This window comes from Zootoca vivipara, chromosome 16 (genome assembly GCF_963506605.1).
Source record: "Zootoca vivipara chromosome 16, rZooViv1.1, whole genome shotgun sequence".
Taxonomy (NCBI): Eukaryota; Metazoa; Chordata; class Lepidosauria; order Squamata; family Lacertidae; genus Zootoca; species Zootoca vivipara.
The window spans coordinates 24,508,254-24,527,317 of NC_083291.1; the positions used below are offsets into that span (position 1 = coordinate 24,508,254).

The 19,064-nt window shown below is 43.6% G+C and overlaps 2 protein-coding genes across 2 annotated transcripts; one reads left to right on the top strand and one right to left on the bottom strand.

Moving 5' to 3' along the window:
- Positions 1–417: 417 nt before the first annotated feature.
- On the bottom strand, positions 418–9,001 carry NANS (N-acetylneuraminate synthase). Its single transcript, XM_035141202.2, has 6 exons — positions 8,756–9,001; positions 7,011–7,226; positions 5,070–5,169; positions 3,505–3,659; positions 2,914–3,180; positions 418–2,077 (listed from the first exon to the last, which is right to left on the bottom strand). The coding sequence occupies exons 1-6, from the start codon at positions 8,885–8,887 to the stop codon at positions 1,868–1,870; spliced, it is 1,080 nt and encodes a 359-aa protein (XP_034997093.2). The 5' UTR covers positions 8,888–9,001; the 3' UTR covers positions 418–1,867.
- A 5,250-nt stretch (positions 9,002–14,251) lies between these two features.
- Positions 14,252–16,179, top strand: CCIN (calicin). The gene has a single exon (XM_035141230.2). It carries the CDS (start codon positions 14,405–14,407, stop codon positions 16,175–16,177), a length of 1,773 nt encoding a protein of 590 aa, XP_034997121.2. The 5' UTR covers positions 14,252–14,404; the 3' UTR covers positions 16,178–16,179.
- The last annotated feature ends 2,885 nt before the right edge of the window (positions 16,180–19,064 follow it).

Genomic DNA, 19,064 nt, shown 5'->3' on the forward strand with positions numbered 1-19,064 from the left:
AGCTGCTGCTTCCTTTTTGACTCTCCCCCAAAACACCCCTTTTTCTTCTTCCTGCCCTTCCAGCTGGGAGCTTTGCCAGGGTGAGAGTTAGGGACAAACCCACAGGGAAATAACTGCCTTATTTTGAAGTTCTGGTGGTGGTTCAAAAATCCCTGCCCCAGAATAGCTCGCTTTGTATACTATTCAGACCACAGTCCTTGCCTAGCTGTGTGTTGTCCATGGCCTTGGTCACTGTGAATTAAAACCCATCATTTCAGGCTACAGTGATGGAACATGTTTAGCAACTGACATCTCCCAGCATAACTTTTACAAGTCAAAAGACCACAGGAGCCATTGGTCAGTTCATCACTTCTGCAACCGGGGAAAAAAAACCCAACCAGAAGATTACCCCATAAAAACAAACTGGCAGAGAAAATGTAACTTTGCCCAAGTTTTATTGTCCATTTAAAATAAAAATTAAAAAACCCACCAATCATTCTTTTGTCATTGTTGAACTCAATCATTAACAGCAAAATCCTGTGCAGACGTTTGATCAGAACAGAGTGAGGGATCAGGATTGTGCTGACTCTAGGGCCGAGTCATGCCATCCAGCTTCCCGGATTTTGTGACAGTACAGTTTACACAAATCAGGCCTTATGTGCATACAATCCATCCAAATGTGGTGCCCATTGCAGAGGGAAGGAGTGATGCAGCTGGGCTGATGTAATCCCAATACCACGACCTGTGCATGGGGATTAGGCTTAAAGCAAATTGAGCTCAAGTAAAAACAAACCTCCGGCCTTTATTTTAAGTGAAACACATTCCTTGTTATCAATAATAACAATAATTTATTATCAAGCTAAGGCAGATGTGTAAAAGCCCCATTACCTAACAGAAACATTTCTAGATTCATTACAATAAATCTTGAATAGTCATGATCTGGAAAACCTTGACAGTCTGACACTCCAACCTTAAGCATGCTTACTCAGTAGTGCACACACCCAAGTCCAGTGGGATTTTACTTCCAAATAAATACATGATTTCAACTGTTAGTTTTCTCTCACAGAGCTCCATGTTACTAGCCTTCACGGTGTGGAGACAGGTTGAAATGTAGACTTTTACTAAATGCTCATGAATCTGAGTGGCAGCCTGTTATTAGACACATGATTTCTTCTGCTATGCTATCTTACAGGCTCTCCTGTCAGATGATTTTTTTTCCTTTATCACTGCTGTCCCAAATTATATCCCAGAACTTCTACATTGCCTTAATTTACAACAGAATCTCCCACAGTTTGAATAGCTAAAATTGAAGACACACAGTCCTACACCCCCAAGATTTGTTTTGAGAACACACCTAGTTGGATACATTCAGTTGTTTTCCCTCTGCTATTCTTTATGATGGGACAAGGAGTAAACTTATGATCAAGGGCACAGAGGAGATGTTTGTACAGTATATATCTTGGAAGTATTGCAAATCGCATAGCAACATCTCGTTCTGAATTCTGAAAACACTACAAAAGGCATGGGACACATATGTCTTGTTGAAGAGGCATTCACATAAATTTAGAAGCATTCATTTCTTGGCGCTGATCCTGCCCACACAAATACATATTTTTTTCCCCAAAGCCCTGCACTACCTTTCAGAAAAGTTTCTCTGGGTAGGTTACTGTGTCATGGCTTAGCAAAAAGCTTTCAGCAATAAAGAGAAACTAAAGATCCCTCAAGAAGTACTACACTGAATTGTATTGACATTTTAGCCTACCCACAAGAAAAAAAATCACATTGCAGTTCCCTTCCCCAAAACCGCTCATTTGAACTTAAGCACATTCTGGTTTTAGTATGTTGCCACAGTGCTTCCCAAGGTCCCATTTCACAAAATAGTCACAAATTAGCATTTCACTTTTTTCACATGGTTTTCAATGGCATCTTCGACAATGGTTTCATCTTCACCAATATTTATCTTGACCTTCTTGCCAACCAAGTCGAAGATGTCTTCTGGCGGGTATCCTTTGGGTTCCCCCACTTTTACCGTGAGCATGTCCAGCGTAAGTGTGGTACCTTCAGGAATCCGGACTTTGGCCACTACAGACTTCCCCAACTACAGAAAGATAAGGAGAAGGAGGTTATGTCATGGGGTGGCGAGCCTGCGCTCTAGGTGCAGTCCCCAAGTGGTACATGCAGCAGCAGTTTGGGACACAGCTGCTCAGCAGCAGAAAGCTCATAGGTCTGACTATGGCATAGGGCATGGTGTGCCTTCTGGTTGCCTGTCTTGTACTTCGGAGTGGCTGCCGAGACCATATAACACCGGTCCTGAAAGACCTTCATTGGCTCCCAGTACGTTTCTGAGCACAATTCAAACTGTTGGTGCTGACCTTTAAAACCCTAAACAGCCTCAGCCCAGGATACCTGAAGGAGCGTCTCCACTCCCATCGTTCAGCCCGGACACAGGTCCAGCTTCAAGGGCCTTCTGGCAGTTCCCTCCCTGTGAGAAGTGAGGTTACAGGGAACCAGGCAAGAGGGCCTTCTTGGTAGTGGTGCCCACCCCGTGGAACGCCCTCCCATCAGAAGTCAAGGAAATAAAAAACTACATGACTTTTAGAAGACATCTGAAGGCAGCCCTGTTTAGGGAAGTTTTTAATGTTTTATTGTGTTTTAATATTCTGTTGGGAGCTGCCCAGAGTGGCTGGGTTAACCCAGCCAGATGGGCGGGGAATAAATAATAAATTATCATCATTATTATCATTATTGTACTATGCTGCTATTTTCCCCCCAATCAGGAAACTAGAGGTAAAAGAATAAGGGAGGCATATATGCACTGCATCTAATACAGCCTTTGCCAGGATGTATGTGAGTGAATGCTGCTGCCACCATCAGTAACCCAAGGTTAAGCAATCCAGAATAAGTGGGTCTTGCAGCACTCAATAATAAATGTACCTTTTCATTGCAAGCTACTTCACAGGACAGGAGCCGCTTGACTGGGGACCCCATGGCTTTCTCCACCATCCGGATGCTTCTCACAAGTTCTGCCAGTTCTTTTGGCTCCAGGGATGCTTGATGATCACTGCCTTTCCAGGTTTTGTCGAGTGTAATGTGGCGCTCCAAGACTTTTGCACCCATAGCAACTGCTGCAACGGAAATGGCTATCCCAGTCTCATGACCGGAGTAGCCAATAGGAATATCTGGGAAGACAGACTGATATTCCTAGAAGGATAGAAAACTTGATGGTAAATACAAAGAAGAGGACAGTTAACCACCAACATTAGTTGTTACAAAATTTAGTTGTGCTTTATGTGCAACTTTCTCTGGCCAGAGTTTAGCACAGTCAAGGAGCTCTTAAGTCTGCTAAAGAAGAAGAAACTGAACGAGGTTTAGGAAAATTAATTCTGTGCTGGGCTGAGGCCTATCCTTGTAGTTGGAGCAAATTCCCAACTGCACTTGATCTGTCGTCTCGCTCAATTAATTGGTTCAGAAGGAAAATAAGGCACCTTAGGAGAATTGCCATGCCTTCCACCCCACCTCACTGACCGTTATGACACGAAGGTTGACATCTTCAGGCTGAAGAGGGTAAGCACTGGTGCACTGGAGAAAACAGAAGTTCGGGTTAATGGGTTTCACCAGCTTGTAAACTTGTTGCATTGTGTTCATTGACTGCATCCCGCTCGAAATCACCATCGGGCGACCTAGAAGGGGAGGTCACCGAGAGCATTTTGTAACTCCAACATTCTGTCTCATACAGCTACATTATACAAACTGGTCAATTACTTGACAATTAGTTTTTATCTGCCTATAAACTGGATGGATTAACCCACTTATTCATAACCCACCTATGCCATTTCTGCAGCTGGTGCACACAAATTAATTTGTCTCTAGGCCTTTACTTGGTTCTCAGGACTCCACTCAAGCCATGCCCCCCTCCAGAACACACCGCTCACCGGCCCTCCTTCGTATCCCGAGTGCTTTTTGCTTAGCTGGAATGTATCCTTTAACTGATATAAAGCCTAAGGGTTGGCAGAATTCATTGATTCTGCCGGTAAATTTCATCCACTTTGCCGTAAGGGGGAAAGTTGCAGCCATTTTTATATTCCCCATTTAATGAATGTGGAACACAGAGTTTTGCTTCTTACAAAGCACCCCAGAACCCAAAGCAGATTTAAAGTGGAGAGAGCACAGAGCAACTTAAGAGACAGGTCAGATGTTTTTAAAACACAGATAAACAACAAATCTTGGGGCCTGTACACCCTCCCTATTTATAGGCCGCCTTTCTGAGCAAAGCTCCTCCAAGGGATTTACATGATTGAAAAAACCCCTGAAATGCAACAGAATACAAAATATAAATACAAAATAATTTCTATAGATAGCTCAAAACTAAAAAAGCTAGATATACTAATAAACCACTCCAGAACATAAAATCCAGTTTTGTACTTCAAACATAGGTATATAAAAAGTTGTGTAAGCAACCCGAAACAAATCTGAAGAGTCTTTCTAAGGGACTGGAGTGCAGTGATCCTCCAGAGGTTGACAGACAATGAATTCCAGAGTTGTGAGGCCACCACTGAAAAGTCCCTCTTCCTCATAGGAGGTAAGGACCAAACCATGACTACAGTTGAAAATGGCAGTCCTCCTCTACCCATCCATCATTAATGGGAGTGTGGAAGAAGAATGTAGAAGATTTCTACTAGAGATTAAGGATCCAGATGAAAGAACTATTGTCATTTTTTATGGTAGCTGAAATTTACAATTTTATCTAATTTGGGTATACAGTTGTACCTCCACTTATGTATCCCTCCAGTTACGTAAACTTCGGGATATGTAAGCGGCAAACCCAGAAGTACCAGTATATTTCCGGGTTTTTGCCACGCACGCATACGCAGAATCGCTCTACTGCCGCACATGCATGCACAGAACCAGTCTCTCCTGTTGCGACAATCTTGGGATCCAGCCGGACCTCTGGAACAGATCCTGTCCACAACCGGAGGTACCACTGTAATAAGGCAGGGTGCTCTATCAAATTCATACATTCTCTCATTAGATGTGATACCATTAGGAGAGTACAAACAGTAGCTATATTAAGCAAGTTATTAGCAAATCACCTTTTTTGGCTGTCTTTTCCAGGTATGGGAAATTGTTAGTGTCTCCTGATCCGACTTTAAAAAATGGAACATCCAGATCATGCAGGAACTCTACAGCCATCTGTGAAGAAATACTTTTTTAAAAAAAAACAACAACACAAAGATTCCTAACATTAACATCCTACCCGTCAAATACAGACACTCTAGCTGGATGAATGTGCCTCCTTTCCCAGAAACACACAGCACATGACTATGCTCATACACAAGGAATACAAATAAAAACTAGAGTGCATGGTAACCCAAACATACAGAACAGAGTGACTAACAACAGCCTGGGGGTCAAATGCAGCTTTCCAAGCTTCTCTATCTGGCCCTCAGGACTCTCAGTGTTGCACTGTTTTTTTGGTAATATTGTCTGTGGCTGGAATGTATCCTTTAATTCTAATCATGCTTCTTGCCTGGCTGGATGGAAGGGTTGGGGATGAGTATGTGCAGAAACTAGCCTACTGTGCAAAGGTAAAATCTGCAACCGTTGCTCCGCCTACAACTGACATGTGGCCCCTGGAATGTTATCCAGGAGGGAATGTCCTTGGGCTGAATAAGGCTCCCCCGTCCCAACCCCACACAACAGCAATGAAGGAGGATGCAGATCTGCCCCAGAGTATTAGTCAATGCCACTGATTCTACCTGGATATAGCCAACCCCGAATCAGACACCTTAGGTCCACCAAGCAGACAGTCTAGCTCAGTTGGTTAGAGCACGGTGCTGATAACACCAAGGTTGCAGGTTCGATCCCCTTATGGGACAGCTGCATATTCCTGCATTGCAATGGGTAGGATTAAATGATCCTTGGGGTCTTTTTCAATTCTACAGTTCTATGAGGATGTACCCTAATGTTTGTATGCTGTTAGCATTTTTGAAGGCAAAGTGCTGCATAATGGAATCTGGTTACCTCAAGCCCAGTGGCCTTGACACAGTGCTTGATATAAAAAATCTCAACATTTTATGCACCTCAGCTGCTTTATCTTGAGCCGAGAGACACAGGCAAAAGACTCCCCCTCCACCACCCCTAATGTGAACCTCATCGGAGGCTCTGGCACAGCTCTCCCTTTAGGCACCTCAGGCTCTCCTCATCCCTGACCAATTACTCTGATGGCTGAGACTAATGGAAGGTGAAGCCCATAAACAACTGGAGGACAGCAGACTGACTGCCTCCAAGGGAAGTGAATCATGAATTGTCATGTTTCGAGTTTCTTTAAACAAAACATTAAAACTAGACTACGGTAAGTATGCTTAATTTTTCTCCTTAATTAAATATTTCAGCTCTTCTACTTTCTTAATAGTCCCCCCCAGTGTGCAAAAGTAGATCAGCTGAAATACATATGGAAAATAAATGATACACCTTGTTAGTTTTTCTTGTGAAATGCATGCCAACTCATCTTCAGAACAATATTCAACAATTTACTTATTTTCCTTTATTGTAATCATATGCATGCGTGATTTTTTTTTAAGCAGAAAAAGTCAGTCCAGTAAAGATGCTAAATCTGAATGCCATCAGCAAAGAACTTGCAGATTCAAAATTTCCAGAAAACCCGCCAGTATATACATTCCGCAACGGAAATTTAAGCAGGTTTGACTTCTGCGTTCAGTGTTACAGTCATGGGACAAGACACTATTCACCACAGAGGATCCCTCTGGGAGGAATCGGCAACCCTTATGCAGAGACTATGGTCAGATACTGGAAAACATATGTGATTTTTACATCTATACTGAAAAGGTTGCAACTAGGTAGAAGACACTGCTCTAAAAATACTGGTGCTAGCTCATTTCCTAACCTGCTGAAGGTGGACTAAGGACAGTTTTGAAATTCTGGTTCCCTGTGTACCCTGTGTACTATGGGGTTGTTCACAAGTTGTGGGTAATTTCAGATGTGGCAACTCCTTCTTAAAACAAACATCTCACCTCATCCATGCCTGATGCTGTGAAAAAAATGCCAATCTCCTTTGCATATCGCTGCAACTCTCGATACTGATCATGGTTGAACTCCAGGTGGCGCTTGTGCTCTCCATAAGTTTTCCCCCAAGAGTGTTTGGAAGTGTATGGCCTCTCCAAGGCTCGCTTATTGAATTTGTGCTCTAGTTCACTTTTCTGAAACTTGGCACAATCTGCTCCACATTCCTACAAAGACACAAGCATTACAATAGTTCTTCAAGGTCATTGAACATGCCCATCTTAGTCCTGTGCATGCACACTGCTTGAACTGACTGTGCCAATGCAAATTTAAAAAATATTGGAGAGTCCTTCCTGAGGCACCTTAAGGACATAGGCTACATAAAGGTCCAGTCGTGACCGACTCTGGGGTTGCGGCGCTCATTGAAACAAAGGAAAGTTCAGCAAATAGACTCCTTTTTCCATTTCAAATTATGATGAACCATTTAGAACCAATTCTAATCACACAGGAATCAATGTTGTGCATTTCTGATCGTTCCCATCAGTGCATCCTCCAACAGGACGCATTAGGCAAATCCCGCCCATTATAACAGAACTTCAACTCCATATGCAAGGGCTGTAGCTCAGTGACATAGCTGAATGGGTGAACAGGGAACTAAGCCCAGATGCCACTACAGAAGAATGGCTCTATACTCTGCCTCCACAATTGGAAGAAGTAATACTTCTGAATACCAGTGGCTGGAATCCACAGGAGGGGAAAGTGCTCTGGTCCTATTTGTCAGTTTTCCACAAGATGAGAACAGGATGTTGAACTAGATGGAGTTCAACTGGCCTCATTCAGCAGGCTCATCTTATGATCTTGTTTCTCAGCCAAATCTACATAACTCATAGGGTTGATGCTCACAATGTCAGTTGGGTCTGATGAAACCCTGAGCTCCTTGGAAGGATAAGGTGGAAATATAAAAAAAAAACTATCTCAGGAGGTTTTTTTAAAAGAGCTAAAATCCAAATACCCTTTGATAACTGGTTTGTGGCTTACAATCTCCCCATTCTCACATTACCTTTATTAAGTACAAAAGGTTTACAAACCTTAAGTGCCAAACATCCCCCCACCCATCACTCTTCCCCACTCCAAATTTTCTCCCCCTCAGACCTATTGAATATTGATGAGGGGCTTGCTTGATGGACCACATAACAGTTTTTCCTGTCTGTGGCAACAACTGCAATGTCCTGTACTAGATCCCGCATGACTGATTTCTAATTGTCTTTTTTAATTGAGGTGCTGCGGTGCACCTGCATGAGGCTCATGGGGCACTGGACCACAGTTTGTGAATCTCTGCCTTAGGGAACGTTATTACGACTATTTTATTATTATGCTGCGTATTAATTATTATCTCCGTAAATTATGTTCTTAACATTGTACACTGCCCCGAGATGTTTGGTTAAAGGGTGGTATATATATCAAATAAGTAATAATAACATTCTTGCCAGCTCTCATTTGTGATCCGCCTGACACAGTCCCACCTGCCACTAAGTTGATTATTATGAATTAGCCATTTTTATTTGGTTACCTCCCCTCTCCCACATGCAACTTCTATCCAGGCTCCCGATCCCCGAGGAAACACCAAGAACAGGTAGCAACCAGCCGGCCATCTCTGCTCTGCTCCCATTCCCCATCCTCTCGCCCCTCAGCCCAACTGACCCAGCCTTGACACCCACCACGTTGCCAGCCCCGTTGGCCACGCCCACCTCCCCACCTTAGCCACTCGGATCATCCGCTTGGCGGTCTCCAGGTCCCCCTGATGGTTCTGGCCAATCTCCGCGATAATGAAGCAGGGGTGGTCCCCGCCGATTGGCCGGCCCGGGCACAGTTCGAACTGCAGCGGCATCGCGGCGGCCGTTGGTTGAGCGTTGGGGGTGGAGAGCGCAGAAAAAACGGCAAACGCGCGCGATCAAGGCACGAACCCAACAGGCAGAGACGGCGCCTCTGCTTCTCCCGTCGCGCCTGCGTAGAGGGGGAGGGAGCATGCGTCACGTATCCGCCAATGACAGCGGGGACAGTCGGCGACACACACACCCCACACACCTCCCCGTCCAATCGCACGGATCCTATCCGAGGCAGCCCAGCCAATCGAGGCCCGACACAGCTACTGGCATAAAAGCCGGGTGGTGGCAGGCTTGCTCTATGGCAGCATCCCTCAACGTTGGGTCTCTAGGTGGCGTTTGGACTAAAACTCCCGTCATTCCTTAGCTAGCGCAGCCAGCAGCTAGGGATGATGGGAGTTGTAGTTGAACAACAGCTGGCTGCTCTACAGCCTTGGCCCTGAGGCACAAGAAGAGGAAGCTCGCCCAGTGCTGAGAATGGCCCTTTGCGGGCGATGTCTCTTGGTTAGCCGTGACTCATGAGGGCTGTACTAGGCTAACGCCGAACCCGGCTTTTGAAGGCTATTTTCCTGATAGGTGCCAAATACCTCATTGATTAGGCACATGGCATGGAGTTTTTATTGGTGGGGGCAGTGGTTGTTGTCTTCTCGGCCTTCAAAGCTTTATTGCTTTATAATAAAAAGCAAACGCCAGAATATGTCAACTCGGAGATAATTCCTATTTACTGCTAAAACAGCGTCCCAGACACCCCCTTCTTATGCATATTAATGTCCAGTTCGGGTACCGAGACTGCAGCCCCACCTTGGCAATACCAGGCGTACTTACTCGGAAGAAGCCTCCTTGAACATATGGGGCATATTGACTGTCTTCAGTCCTACGTAGACCCTCATGGAAGTGGCTGCGCAATTTCTTCACAGCATCTACTCAAGTCCTACTGAATTCACTGGGGTGTATTCCCAGGTAAGCGGTTAGCATTGCAGGCCTTAATTTCTTTGGAATCACATAGGACTTACTTCTGAGTGACTGGAAAACAGCAGTGCATAATTCCGCTTGGTCAACCGCATTGTGATTTCTGGAGTTGGGTAGCTTACTAAGTGCCGCACCCATTTCCTCTGGCCTGAAAAGAGAATGGGCACACAAACTCAGGAAGATTTCTATATCCTTCATACTTAAAGCTGGTGTGGAAAGCACATAATCTCTTTTCTGCTATTACCATTCTCAAAATCGCTGGGGGGCAGGGGACGATGAACAAATGTCAGTGTTTCGAAATAACCTTTTAAGACTACCTGACATTTCAGATGTGGTGGGAGAGGAAGTTGGCAGGTTTATGTGCGTCATATTTGTTTGGGTATGTAACAGGGTTGCGAAACTATTCGAGCATTGTATTTTTATTTTAAGTTCACCTTGTATTGAGTTTTAGAACCATATGCATGGAAATGCAAAATTTTCCTGTTCCTTTCCTCTCCAGGCTTATCCCTCCTGTCTGCAACTCTACCATACAGTTTACAGTTATTTCACAGCAGAGAAATAAAGTTTCTGGTAAATACAATATACTCAACTATAAATATGTAAGTGGAAACTGCAACAAAATGTTGCAGTATATCTTCATTCCCTAACAGGGATGCTTCTGTTTAAGGTTCCAGTCAGCCTCCTTTGTCTGGAATAATAAGAATGAGGGGCTTAAGAAAGCCAATTCACCCTCTATTGTTGTTGTTTAGTCGTGTCCGATTCTTCATGACCCCATGGACCAGAGCACGCCAGGCACACCCTCTATAGTTTTCCATTATTTCCCAATTGATGTTCAAATTCCTTTTCTATTTGGGCTTCAAGGAGTTAACCCCTTTTACCTGCTTTTTTAAAGCTAGAGTTCTCCCACACATGCTAAAACCTCTCTCTTGTTTCAGCTCCATTTATGTTGGCACATGCCACTGAACTTGCTTGATGATTGATAACTTTACCACCCTATAAGGCACAATACTGCTTACAAGAAAAAGCATAAAGTTCCAGCAAGCTACCCCACATTAAAAAAAAAAATCTTCCCATTTGTCGCTGCTTACAAATCATACTGTCATGCACCACTTATTTTGCCTCCTGTAATGTTCAGGCGAAACATCAAAGCTCTGCTTGTCAGTGGCAGAAAAAAGGTGTTGCTATTTGAAGGTGTGGGAACAAACAATGTTTAAGAACAAGCTTCAGAGTCAATACAAAACAATTATTGTAGCCTGCTGTGTCACCTGGGATGAGCTTCATGTGCCAGAGACAACCTGTTTGAGTTGCATAGGTGTGGCAGTATTTGACCAGATAGAGTTACAGCAATTTAATACCACAAGGGGCTTTAGAACTGCAAACCTAAATATATTTATCTGGCTGTAAATTTACCTACCGGTAAATTCAATAGCACTTCATTTTAAGCTGTCCTTGATTAACCCTGGGGGGCAGGTTAGGCTGAGAGACTGTGAATGGTCCAAGGTTACTCAGTGAGTTTCATGGTCAAGTGGGACTGGAACCATGGTCTCCCAGTTTCTAGTCCCAATCAAGCTACTCTATAAGCCTCACCTACAGAGTTCTGCAGAGCTCACAATTATGAATGACAGTGAAGCAGTGCCAGTTAAAAGTTGCCTGTTCCTGTCTTTCTGGCATTAAAGAGTTGGGAAGTTTCACCAACCACATTTGTGTGTGGTAGACATGAAAAGCATAGAAGCAACGTAAGGTTTTTTTTAAGGGGCAGTCTTAACTTGCATGTGTTAAACAGAAGCAGATTGATATGGCTTAGCAGTGGGGTGAAAAGAGGCAAAGGCAAAGCTCCTTTAGCTTGAATAATTTCACAGATTTTCTCATCCATGCAAATCAAGTTGCACACCTGTCAAAATGTTCTCTTTCATAGATGTAAGAGTACAGGAGCCTTTTTCTCATTTGCATCTGTTCATCTTTCTTCCAATTTTCTTCAATAATATGATAATTATTTTTTAGAGTATTCTAAATCCCTGTACTAACATCTGAAGTAGGGTTGCCAAGAGGTTTATTTTTACACTAATGTTTGCTCCTGTACCTTTTTAACAACGTCTTGATTTACAGTTAGCAAATGTTAACATTTATTTCTAAGCTGTTTAAGCTTAACCTGCTGACTTTTACAGATCAAGCTGCTATTAAATGCACAGGAGCAACACCATTCTTTTTCTGGTCAGTTGTCAGCGCTATCTGTGGGTGATCCTATATGATAATATCTATATTCTGTCCCTTTTATGCAAATATCAAACACTGTTATTAATTGCCCAATTGTTAAAGGGCAGATTACACAATTGTGACAAGAAACTAAGAACATCTGGAGGATGAGTCAACCACCCTTCCTCCTACAGCATTTTTAATTCAGCCTACAGGGAAACTAGAAGCTGAAGCACTGCCTAGAGCATAAAGCAAAAAGAAGTTGTTTCAGAGAAAGAGAAAATGCTGAGGTTGTAATGCTATGCAAACTTTACGGGCAGTCAATCCCATTCAAATTAAGATGTGTATTACTCAGCTGCATATAATGTTCTACTGTATATGGAAAAAAGGTAACCAAAATAATCAAAGGATTATAGCCCCTCTCCTGCTAGGATCATCAAGTGTTGGGGGCCTTTTAGGTTAGAAAAAGACAACTGAGAAGTGGCAACATGGTGTTTATAACATTTGAATGGTACAGTGACACAAGACACTTAGCACCTTCTTCTATAGATTTGGGGCACAGTAATGAGAAGAGTCTCCTGCCAACCTAGCAGTTCGAAAGCACGCCAAAAAGTGCAAGTAGATAAATAGGTACCGCTCCGGCAGGAAGGTAAACGGCGTTTCTGTGTGCTGCTCTGGTTTCACCAGAAGCGGTTTGGTCATGCTGGCCATATGACCCAGAAAAACTGTCTGCGGACAATGCCGGCTCCCTCGGCCAGTAAAGCGAGATGAACGCCGCAACTCAGAGTCGTTCGCGACTGGACTTAGCTGTCAGGGGTCCTTTACTTTTTTTTTATTGAGGAGAGTGCAGAACTGTGGCTGACCAGGTTTCCGAAGAGATGGGTCTAGCATTGTCTCCCAGAGCCAGGCAACACCTCAGCTTGTGGTAACAGCTGTGCTCATCTTGACAGACCATGTTCTATACATTTTTGCTAGTAAAGCAGGTACCCTGCCTTGGCTATAAAGCTTGCTGGGTGGGTATAAAAAGTTGTTTGGATATTTTATTTTCTTACTTCTTCCCACTGCTGGGCACCACTTCAGTTTTCAATAAGGAGAAGAGACTTACGTAAGTAAGGTTGGGGAAGAGGATTTTTTTCCCTTCCATTTTTACCCACTCCCCAAAGCCAAACCATAAACTCATTCTTAAAGTATGGTTTGCAGTATCAACAGCTGCTGAGAATTCCAAGAGAATTAACAGGGTTGCAAAGCAAATAAATTTGAGCCTTTGAGAAGTGTATCTTGTACAGTTAATTGTTTATAACATTAGTTCACCAGTGACCCAAAGAGTGGATGATACATTAAATGCATACGGGCACTTCCAGGGTATCCATTTTTTCTTGTTTAAATAGCAGCCATGGCAGTGGTGATGGGGGAATCAGAATCATGGCATGTGGGAAGAGGGTTAGAGAGTTAAACCTTAAGCACTCATGAAAATGCCATTGAAAATGCCTCCAAAGTTTTTTGTCCTGAGAGGTAAGCTTCCACTGGCACTGGAGAAAGCTTCCCTATCTGGAGCAAATAGCAACTTTTGCACACAATTTTAATCAGGGCTGCAGTAAAGAGGTTACAACATACACCCATCACCATGTGCTACAGTTCTTATCAGCCCCCATATGGTTGCTATTTAAATAAGAAAATCATACATGCATACACATATAGAACATATAATCTTGTTTGGCCCTCTTTGTGAAAAACCAGTGAGCTGGCCATTAAACACAAGCAAAGCAACACCCCTTCACAGTCCCATGGCACCCCTGTTGCTGGTTCACCTTACCACAAGTCAACTCTTACTATCCATTTCAAGGCCTTTCTCCAAATGTATGACATGCTGAAACCAAGCCATATCAGTGGAATGTTTGCCCTTATCAAGTCATTACAGATACCCAAATCTGGTTCCACTTTGGGGAACAGAATGCTCTGTTATTTAGATCATACGCGGTGGAACCTAATAAATTAAGTGGGAATGTATTCCTATTTGACATCACCACAGCATTTAACTATAACATTTCCTTGGGAAGAGTCTAACAGGTAACCTTTCAATACAAAGACACTCTAGATAGCATAGGTGAAGCCACCTCACCTCCAGTCAATGGAACCTCTTTCTTTTTGGATCGGGTTTAGCTGAAGTGAGACTGATATTCTCTTGGTACAAAAGGGACAATTTGAAAAGACTCTTGTCAACACATGTCACAGATAATTGTGACCTAGCAGCTTTATTTGATGACATCACTCCTTGTACCAGAGTAGGGTCTTCAACAACTGGGCAGAGTCCTCTACGCTTATACCATCTTCCTTAATTCCAGAGAAGCTTGGCCCCAAAAATGAGGATGCAGTTTACGGAAAAGAACCACAACAGTTTTATGATGCAGGCCCTCAACAAACAGAGAAAGAACCGGGAGTTTTGTGATGTAGCCCTCAGTGTGGACCAGAAAGTCTTCTATGCCCACCTCAACGTTTTAGCAGCCATGTCCTCCCATATTAGGAATCTGATATCCAGCAATGACATGAAAGCGGATGATGAACTCTTTATTATCATTGATGCCAAGTTCCTGAGCTCCGAGTTGGTGGAGCAATTGCTCGACTACTTCTATACTGGGAAGATTGTAATTTCTGAGAAGAACGTGGAGGACCTGCTGAAGGGAGCCAAGTATTTCAGTTCCCCATCTCTAAGGAGCCACTGTTCTGACTTCCTCCTTAGGTCCCTTAAGAAGAACAACTGCCTCTATTACATGCTCCTGGCCACCTCATATGATATGAAAGAAGTGGCAAATGCTGCTTATGATGGTATACGAGACAACTTCAACTACTGGGCAGGCCCTGGCATAACAGACTTTATGCACTGCCCCCCTAACGTCTTCAGCAGGCTCCTTAAGGATGAACATCTTCATGTGCAAAACGAGGACCAGACTCTCTCAACCCTCCTCCAGTGGGTGAAATACAGAAAGGCTGAAAGGGAGAAATATTTTAAGAAGTATTTTACCTACATTCATTTATCCGCTGTCTCCACCAGTATGCTTCTGTCCACTTGCCGTGAAGTGTTACTCTTTGCAGACCACACTGGTCCCCTGTCCCGGATAGAGAGCACTTTGAGTGATCGTAAAAAGGGCAATCCTCAAAGCCTGATGCTTCAACAAAGGAAAGGGGCGTTAATGGACTCTGTGGTGATCTTAGGAGGGCAAAAAGAGCAGGGCAAGTTCAACAGTGGGGTTTTCGCTTATATCATTGGAGAGAACATCTGGCTAAAGCTGACAGAGATGCCTTACAAAGCAGCTGCTCTCAGTGCAACATCGCTAGGGAGATACATTTATGTTTCTGGAGGAACAACAGAGCAGATCTCTGGCTTGAAAACAGCTTGGAAGTATGATATAGATACTAACTCCTGGATCAAACTTCCGGATCTGCCTATAGGTTTGGTCTTCCACACCATGGTGACTTGTGGGGGGGCAGTGTACACTGTAGGAGGCAGCACGGCCCCAAGGAAGTACATTTCAAGTATCTACAAGTATGACGAAGGGAAAGAGAAGTGGATTCTTGCTGGAAAGATGAGTATTCCTATGGATGCAACTGCATTGATCACCAAGGGAGACAAGACTATTTACATTGTGACAGGAAGGTGCTTGGTGAATGGGCGCTTCTCCCGAGTAGGTGTGCTGGACTGCTTTGACACTCAGACTAAGAATGTGGTGCAGTACATCACATTTCCCATTCAGTTCAATCACAAGCCCTTGCTGTCCTTTCCTCAGGATAATGTCTTGAGCATACAGAGCCACAAAGAGAGTTTGGAAATAAACCTGCAGAAGATCAAAATGAGCAAATCCACAAAACTTGTCCCACTCTTGCCGAATAACTACAGCTTGGATCTTTCACATGCAGTGTGCTCAATTGGGGATAACAAGGTGTTTGTGTGTGGTGGCCTGATTTGCCCAGGTGACACACGTCCAGAGGAGTATGCCATCAACCGACATGCATATATGTTAGATCAAAGTGTAGGGGAATGGAGGGTTTTGGCTCAGCCTCCAGAAGCTCTGGATTGCCCTGCTTGCTGTACAGCTAAGTTGCCATGCAAGATTCTCCAAAAAACTGTAGTCAATTAATAGGGAAGACAAAAGCAAACCAGAATTTCTAGCAATAAAGGATGACTGAATTGTAAATCACAGGTAAACACCAGGTTTCTTCCCTTCGTCTCTTTAACAGTGTAACTAGGGTGGGCACAACCATCCAAGACAGGGGCACAAATGGGTCATGTATTGATAGTTTAAAAGGTAAGATTGTGTCATGTTTTCTTTTCAGCATGGAATACTTAAGCATGTTTTCAAAATGGTAGATGGAAAGTCAGAATCCAGCTTGCTCTGAGGCCGGCCGGCCAGCCCGAGAGCCACCACTGCAGTTCCTCCTTGGGCTTTGTGCCTGGAGCCTAAGGACCTCTAGCTACTGATTGCCACCAGCTGGGGAGAAAAGCAAATAAATGTGATGTTGGATTGCAGCGACCAGCACAGCAGCTTCTGGGAAGAAACACTCATCTGACCAGTGGGACTTTGGAATTGCAGCAGCAACAGCTTCTAAAGTTCACAACTATTCTTAACTATCTTGCTGCTGGTTTTTCAGGTGGCAGCAGCAACAGAGAATTAGGGGCCAAAAAAATGACTAGTTATGGCACTGATGCATATGGTTCTGTAGCACTAAGGCAGCCTATGCTCTGTATATAACCAGGGGTGGGTGCCTGTCTGCTTGTTCTCGCCTGCTTCCTACCCCTTAGGAAGCACAGTCTACTTCCTGAGGAACTAGAAAACGCACAGAATTTTAAAGAGGAAGAGATGTTACTCTCACTAATGCAACGTTATGATTCTTTGATCTTCTGACTCCAATGCGAGTTTGCTGACAAAACCTTTAAGAAGGTCTAAGCCCTGCTTTCGATTCCATCTTTGTTACCGGATGGACACAGTTGGAAAAAATAAAAGCCCTCTGCCAGTTCTCTTCCTCAAGCAGCTCTTTTGCCATTTACAAATTGCCTCTGGACCTCAAAGGAAGAAAATGGGTGTTATCGGTGCCATAGACTTCAATTGGTTTAATAGTATTGATCCTACCCATAGGCCCCCTGTTCAGAACTGGGACCATTCTGCACCCCTGTGAACTTTTTGCTTCACAGGAGGAAAACCACTATTGGTGTTCATTATAGTCTTCCCTCCTAGGGCAAACAGAAGGGTATGTGCAGTTCTCATCCCATGGTGCAGAAAAGGGGTTTAACCCACGTGCCACGTTCCAAATCCTGATTGAGGGCCCTGTAATGGGTTTTGTGTAATGGTTAGAGTGTTGGACTATGATCTGGAACACCAGAGCTGGAATCCCCACTCAGACATGAAGCTAATTGGGTGACTTTTGGGCCAGTCACTGTCTCTCCGCTTCACCTACCTCACAGGGTTGTTGTGAGGATAAAACTGGGATAAGAGAACCATGTTTACCATTTTGAGATCCTTGGATGAAAAGGTGGTACACAAATGTCATCCATCAAACAAACAAACAAACAAATGTTATATGCAATCACACATTTGACATAACATTTTAGTTTGTGTGCCTGGCTGCTATGAAAAGTGAGAGCAGCATAGCAGGTTTAAAAGGAAGGGGGAAAGGCAGAAGCTTCCCACTTTTTAGCAATGGATGCTGGTCCACTGAGGTTACTAAGGCACAAAACTCCCTAGGAAAATGTCAAGCATTTTTTCCTCTTCAAAATCACTCTCTCCTGACACCTACCCCCATTTTATACTTCCTTGACCATACAGGGAACATATCTGCCAATCTCCTGTTCTCTGGCCAATCAGCTCTCTGCATCACTCAGTCAATCCTAATCCAAAAGTATGGCTATGGCAAAGAGGTGCTTCCCATGTGTCTCTAAGGAGAAAAACCATGTGATTAGATTGCAGGAAATTTAGCCCTAGCAAACAGACTCTTATTCCATCTGTTATTATGGGGCCTGTCCAGCACAGTCACCAGAGCAGATATGGGAGGAGTAAGGAATGCTTCCCAAACAGCCCTATGTGCTAACATTAGCCCATGCTTTCCCTGAAGGCCAGAGAAGCATCAGGAAACACTTCCTAATTTGAGGAGCATTTTGTTTGTTTGTTTGCTGAGTTCAGTATTGTTTTGTGACTTTGCTAGAAAGAGCAAGCGAGTCTCTTTCAATAAATGAATTTACTTAATCATTTTGCATTTTGCATTTATCTTTCTGGGAGGCAAAATAGTGGGTGGCTTGTGTATATATTGCAACAAACTATTAATAATTTCTCTACATTCATTATTAAAAGCTGCTGCTGCAGAAGCAACTGACAGGACAGCACAGTGCAGATAAGGTAGATTTGAACTGCGTGTAATTACAGAGTATTTTCCAGGGTATTTCTAGAAAAGGTGTGTGGATCTGCTTCCAATCAGCCCTTCCCCTAGCAAGGTATATATCTTGAATACACAGGAATTGGGTGGGGGGATGCTGTCGCTATTTGAATTTGTCTTGTGAATTTCTAAAATGACAAATTTGGGCTCTGTTTGGATATGACTCAATTCTACATCCTTTCCCAAACCTGGAAGATAGTATCCCAAATCTTGAAAAATATCTGAGGCTGATTATGATTAGTCTGGTGTAATGACTCTGCACATGAGCAGAGACTGCACATTGTCAGGACTGAGCCATACACTGCAAATACCGTATGTTCAGCTGTGCACTGGTGTGCCCTGGCTTGAATGAAACAACCTCTCTTTTGGGGGGGATAAATTACCACTTTGAATGATGAATGCTGTAGTTAAAATGATTTGGGGGGGGGAGAAAAGCTACATGCAACTGGACACACGTTTTCCTCACGTGTGTACAGGCAATAATCATTTTAGGCACATCCAAATGATGCACGATCATGCATGTGCAGGTTGTTCTGACGCATGATGAAGTAGGCAGAAAAAGAGGCTGAACAGGCTTACACACTTTGACAACACAAGCAG